Source organism: Abrus precatorius, unplaced genomic scaffold, assembly GCF_003935025.1.
Source record: "Abrus precatorius isolate BTA unplaced genomic scaffold, Abrus_2018 Scaffold9, whole genome shotgun sequence".
In the NCBI taxonomy this organism is placed as follows: Eukaryota; Viridiplantae; Streptophyta; class Magnoliopsida; order Fabales; family Fabaceae; genus Abrus; species Abrus precatorius.
In genome coordinates, this window is record NW_020874439.1 from 820,125 (window position 1) to 827,106 (window position 6,982).

Below are 6,982 nucleotides of genomic sequence, written 5' to 3' on the forward strand. Positions count from 1 at the left end.
TTCTAACATACAACAAATATTTATATTATATATTTAACTTTTTACTTTTAAACATAAAAATGATAATCTTTTTATACACATATCGTTATTATTATTCAATATTTATTTTTATATTCATACTTATCAAATTATTAATTGTTTTCAAATTTTTTATGTGAAGATATTTTCTCCTTCCGATCTCAACCTTAATCTCTTTATATAAACTTTACTTTTTTTTCTCAAATTTTATTTATTTATATTCTCAAATTAATTTTAAATTTATGTATACTCATTATTTTATTGCTAAATTTTTAAAAATCATATAATTTATTTATCAAATAATTATTATGGAAATTCTAATATTTTTAATTTATATTTTTTAGATTTTTCTTAAAATCAAGAAAAAATAATCTACAGTATAGCTGTATTTAACATTAAAATATACCCTATACACAATCCGGAACCAAATCAACGACTCACTCACAACCATGTAAGTATGTATCACCCAAATAGATTGATTATGATTATTACTCAACCATCGCCCTCACACTCACATTCATTTGTTTATGCGAATCTCTTTTCCATAACCTCATCTTCTTTTCTCTTCTCACTCACCTTCTCGTTGCTCTCTCTCTCTCTTCCCTCTACCCTCACCGGCGGCACCGAACGGTCATCGCCGGCAACACCCATTTCCTTATTCAGTGGCCAGAACTCAGCGTTCCTCTTCAATGGCCTCAATTCCGGTTCCGTGTCCCAGAATTCTCACGACGCCGAAGCTTCAAGCTTTACCCTCTCGCGCTTCATTTGCAGCCACGAGGGTTCAGAGAGGCTTAAAGGGTGGTTCGGTGTGGAGTTTGGCGTGCTCCACGTGGCAGTTTCGTGGGAGAGTTGGATTCCACCGTAGACAAGGGAAGTTTTCGTTGCTTTCTTTTGGGGTCGATGATGGAAGTGTTGGTGGTGAAGTGGGACAAAGAGATTGGTCCCAGGTTTTGTCAGCATTGCTTCCTTTTGTGGTTGCTGCCACTGCTGTTGCTGCTCTTGCTCAACCTTCCACTTTTACTTGGTGGGCTTCTCTGGTTTTTCTTTAGAGCCCTCTAATAAAGATAGTGATTTGTTTTTAATCGAAAAATTGCACGGTACAGTGGCTTTTTTTTTTTAATGGTTGTTCTGGTTTCATGCTGATTGTGTTTATTGTTAGGAAATGATATCTGCTGTCTTGAAAACATAAATAAATACCGATTAGAATTTGTTTTAGATATAATTTTTAAAGTAATTATTATAAAATAAGATACTTTTAAATTATATGATAATATATAATCAGATGATAGGATATCTATGTATTTTAATTAAATTAAAAAAGTATTTCATAATTATTTTATTTAACTAATTGGAAATATTTAATAAAGGGTATTAAATGTTCTTTAGTTAATGAACATTTGTTTGTTATAATTTTTAATTTTTGGGTAATATGTACTTGTGCTTCATAGGCTGTTGTTTTCTGATGAAGATTTGAGTCTTTCTCGGACTCTGACTGGCCTTTTGTTTACTCTCTTTTCCTGTTAAGAATTTGTAGTTGCATTTGAAGTATAGAATTGAAGAACTAAGTGAAAGCTTTTAACTTGCCAGGGTATCTAAAGAGTTATATGCTCCTGCTCTTGGTGGGATAATGTTGTCTATTGGAATAAGACTATCCATAGACGACTTTGCTCTTGCATTTAAAAGGTATAACTTTCATCACTACTTTCTTTAGTTTCTGCTTAACTTTCGAACATGTGAAGCTGTGGAACTTCTTCCTGCATTCATTATTTTCATTTTGTTGCAGACCTGTGCCACTTTCTATTGGTTTAATTGCACAATATGTGCTTAAACCTGCTCTTGGGGTCTTGGTTGCAAAGGCTTTTGGTTTGTCTAGGATGTTTTATGCGGGCTTTGTCCTCACGGCTTGTGTTTCAGGGGCTCAGCTATCCAGCTACGCCAACTTTTTAAGCAAAGGGGATGTAGCCCTTGGCATTCTTCTCACAAGCTACACCACAATTGCATCAGTTATTGTTACACCTCTATTAACTGGTCTTTTGATTGGATCAGTAGTGCCGGTTGATGCAGTTGCCATGTCAAAGTCCATTCTACAGGTATGTAGAAGTGACTAGTGAGTGCATCTAGGATACTCTACAAGAATTCAGTTTATTTACTTGTTTATTTGTAAATATTCGACAGGTTGTTCTTGTTCCAGTGACACTTGGTCTTCTTCTCAATACATATGCAAAGCCAGTAGTATCTGTTCTTCAGCCCATGATGCCCTTTGTTGCTATGATTTGTACTTCAATGTGCATTGGCAGCCCTCTTGCTTTGAACCAGACTCAAATTTTGTCAGGCGAAGGTCTCCAATTGGTTTTACCAGTGATAACATTTCATGCTGTTGGTTTCACTTTGGGATATTGGTTCTCAAAGATTCCATCCTTGAGGTATGCTCACTTTTAAAAGTAAGATTAAAATGAAAACTACTTAAATTTTATGAGTAAATGCACAACTCAATGCCTAGTTATATTTGCTTGTTTGATGGCCTCTTTTGTAACTAGTTAGCAATTATAGCCACTATTTTTATGGACTAGGCCTTACAAGCTTCTAATGGACAAAAAGATATGTCTTGATGAAGACTTTAATTGAAATTGATCACTACACAAAAATTGGTATGTTTTGAAATTGACAAATATGTGTTTTGATGAAGAGCTTCAAGGTTAAATTCCTTCCAGAAACATATTATACTTGGTTATATCTATTGACTGTTTTTAAATTAAATGGTTTATTTTATTTCGATTAAGCTGTTTCATATTGAAGTTGAGTGTATCAGCATTCACCTATATATAAGAAATCTGAAATGAAATGATATTTGTGACTAAAATCTATTGCTTTGAACTAATTTTAGAATGTGTCATATAACATAATTTTTCTCGCAATACTTTTTGTTTTCAAGTTGGATGAGTGAAAGTGTAAAACACTTGGAAGTAATAGTTTATTTTTCTGCCGTATTTCAAATTGACTGGTATAAATGCTGTCACAGGCAGGAAGAACAGGTGAGTAGGACAATTTCACTGTGCACTGGGATGCAGAGTTCCACCCTTGCTGGCCTTCTTGCAACCCAATTTTTGGGAAGTAGTCAAGCAGTTCCTCCTGCATGTTCTGTTATTGCTATGGCTATAATGGGTCTCTGTCTTGCCTCTTTTTGGGGAAGTGGCTTTGTAATTAGAAACCTGCTACCACTACCTCCACTCTGGACTAATTCTGCTCTTAAAACTTAACTTTTTGTTTCTGATGGGTGCCATTCAGGCTTATTTGGAGGCTGGAATCTTGATAAATTTGATCATATGGTACTGATTAGAGATATCTAGGAAAGGTTGATTGATAGGAAAATTTCAAGTGTATAGGCTGGTCTCACATATGAACCTACAAGAAAGAGGTTTCATTAGTAACACTTTATACACATTATCAGAGAAAAAATTACATTGTAACGGAGTTACAGCTACACACAGATACTTCCTATTGTTATCTAGCTACAAATTAATACACTTGTGTACATAGACTCAAAGTATGTTATAGATGAATCAGCAATTAACAGTTCTCTCCCTGAGTTTTTTATGAACCTGTGATCATTTGATGTAAGGTTGTGGGTAAACACTCTTCTTCCTTTCGCGAGTAACGCTCATTTGGATGTTTGAAGTCTTTCAATAATATTTACAAGGAATTAAGGATATTTTTTTTTTAAAATAATAAGGCAACACTTTGGATCATTATTATGAGATTTGCTATTCTTGTCTTCTCCTTTTTGGTGAAACTCTTAAATAGGAGATCCAATACCAACATACTTTTGGTTCGAGGAGAGAGGGATTTTCATAATATTTTTCATTTGGTTCAATATGTTGGAAGGAATAGGAGGGGAGGGACCCAAAACTTCAATTCCCTTCAATTAATTGGTATGTTTAACCATTTAAGTATATAATAGAAAATGCATTATATTTCCTCCCCTCCCTTCATTAAAACTCTTATCCTCTCCACCGTTAGAGTCTTTCCCCTTTTATTTCTTTATTGGAAAAGGAGTAAGTGAAAGGAGAAAAGAGGTTGAGCTGAGATTGTTAATGAGGGAAACTAAAAAGGTGGAGAGAGAGAGAGAGAGAGAGAGAGAGAGAGATAGTGGTGGTAGGGAAGGAGAACAAGAAGGGGCTGGGTGAAGTAGGAAGAGGGGGTTAGAGGAGTGAGGATGGTGGAGTGAAAGTGGAAGAGTTGGAGAGGTGAAAAAAAGAGGAAAAGGTCTATAGAAGTGAAAGATTTACTTAAGTGAATTCATCCATTTTTGTTTAAGTAAAAATGGCCACAACTGAAGGGATTCAGATGACTACTTCATGCTTGCCTTTGCTTTTTGGCGCCAATTTTTTTATATTTTTTACTTCAATTTTATTTTTTTAAGCTAGTTATTCTATTGTTAATTAATTCATTCATAATTAATGTTTCGCCATAATCATTTATTTTTATTTTTAAAATAATTAATCAAATCTTAATAAATTATATGAATGTTATTAAATTGAAATAGTTTTAAAATTAAAAATTTAAATATATTACATTATTATTTTTAAATTTAATATTGTATAAATTAAACAATAATAAATATTTATTCTATTAAATAAGAATGAATTTGAAAGTAATATTTTTAAAATTAATAACTAAATTATAAATTAAGAAATAATAATATCTTTTGTCTCAATATATAATATAAGTTTATTAACTTTAGTTTAATGCATTATCCTCTTTATTTTAGACAGTATAAACAAAATTAAATATATGATATTTGAATATATATTTTTCACATAACACTTTTTGTCTAATTTGATTAAAGAAACATAATAAAATAAAAGGAACTTTAATAAAATATAATTACATATTTCTAAACTGGAAGACATGTAATAATCTTTTAAAACCTCGTACAAAATTTTAAATATAAAATATGTATATAATCGTTCAAAACTTTATGCCCGATCTATAATTATTGATTAACAAGTTATTTTATTAATTTGGTAACAAATTATTCAATTAATTTGGACACAAAAAATTATATATATAATAATTTTATAATAAGAATTATAAAAATTAATGTAATTAATGAATTGATACTATTAAATATTACAATTTTTAATAAAAAAGTTTATTATATATATCTTCTTACGTTGTTTAAAGTTATATATGTTAGAAAAATTGAAAACAATAAATTATATATATATAAAAATACTTGTTAATAGTGTATGCAATCCACAAGTATTTTATTTTACAATAAATAAATATATAGTTTAATAATTAAAAGTAAATTTATTATAATTAAATAAAGAAATAATTATGAAAAAGAGTATTTAAAAACTATGTCAATTTTGTAAAAAAAAAAAGATAAAAATGAAGAACTTTGAAATTTCTAAGAAAAAAAAGTATACAAAACTAAATATGAATATTTGATGATAATTTTAATTAAAAATATTAGATAATAAATATTATGAATGTTATGAATATAAACATAAGTATTAAAAAATTAAAAATTTATATAAAATGATAAAAAAATTATAAATCTAAATATATATATATATATATATAAATTTTTAAAGTTTAAATAAGATAATAAAAAATTACAAATATAAAGATAAGTATTCAGATTAAATCTCAAAAAGAGAGATAATAAAAAATATTAATTTAAAATAATTTGAAAATATGACTTATAAGAATTTATTATCTGCTTTAAAATCTTTTACACAAAAATTATATTTTTTAAATTTAATTCTCAATAAAATTTTAAAAGGTTTTTTAAAAAAGCCACTCTCTTTATTTTTTTTTTCTCATGAAGTGTGTTACAAGAGAGAAGTAACAAATCAAATCTTACGACCAGAATGTTTAAAAACGTTTTGTTCCAAACTAGATAATTTTTTTTAAAATTACTCAAACTGATGATGGTTTTTTACTTTAATTTTTTAAGTTTTTAAAATTTTATTACTTTATAAATTTTTATCTATATGTTTTTTATTTATCTTTTGTATTTCAATATTTTAAACTTGTTTGTATATATTATTACTTTTGAAGTCTTAAAATATTATAAGAAATAAAATAATTGTCAATAAACAATTTTTCTATTATACATATCAAACCCAAAAAATTATATATTAATATAAAATCTATCGAATATTTTCAGGAAATTTTTTATATAATATTTAAAAATAATATATACTAAAATATAATACCTAGTAGAGAATTATAGAAATAGAAAAAAAAATAAATTTAAATAAAATATAAAAGTTTAAAATTATTATTATTAATTTTTATATTAATTAATTAATTATATGAAATTTAATTTTTAAAAAATTTTATACTTCTATATATATATATATATATATATATATATATATATCTTATTTCCTAATCTTATGTATATATTACTATGATAAAAAAAAATCGTATATTTAATAAACATGGAAAGGAACAGTGTGCCGGACAATCTAATATTACTAAATTTTGCGGCATGCAAAGCTTTCAATATTAATACAAAAAATTAATTAATCTTATAATAAATTAAAACTGTTACCAACAGAATTGGTTAGACATAAATTTATATAGATATACTTTTTGGTTAAAAGTAAATACTTGAAGATAGATATCGAAAATAATTTAAATTTTTAAAAAGATTTGTTTAGATATATTTTATTTTTAAATTAAATCATTAGTTGCTATTATATAAGAACATGATTGCCTTCAAAGTTTTTGTTATTTATCGTATATTTTTGCTTTCTTCCTCTTGAAATATTCTTTTACTTTCAAATCTCCCACACAATGACAATATTTGAAGACACATTGTTTGAGATATTTTCTTGGTTACCGGCAAAAGCTATTTACAAATTCATGTCTGTTGGAAAAGTGTTCAGAAAGTTTTCAAAGGAAACATATTTTGCATTGAAGCAAACACAAAATGCATTATCAAGAA

The 6,982-nt window shown here is 27.7% G+C and overlaps 1 protein-coding gene across 1 annotated transcript; it reads left to right on the forward strand.

Moving 5' to 3' along the window:
- Positions 1-525: 525 nt before the first annotated feature.
- On the forward strand, positions 526-3,613 carry LOC113849734 (probable sodium/metabolite cotransporter BASS3, chloroplastic). The gene is made up of 5 exons (XM_027479854.1): positions 526-1,042; positions 1,606-1,701; positions 1,802-2,108; positions 2,194-2,441; positions 3,038-3,613. Exons 1-5 carry the CDS (start codon positions 708-710, stop codon positions 3,273-3,275), a joined length of 1,224 nt encoding a protein of 407 aa, XP_027335655.1. The 5' UTR covers positions 526-707; the 3' UTR covers positions 3,276-3,613.
- Positions 3,614-6,982: the final 3,369 nt, after the last annotated feature.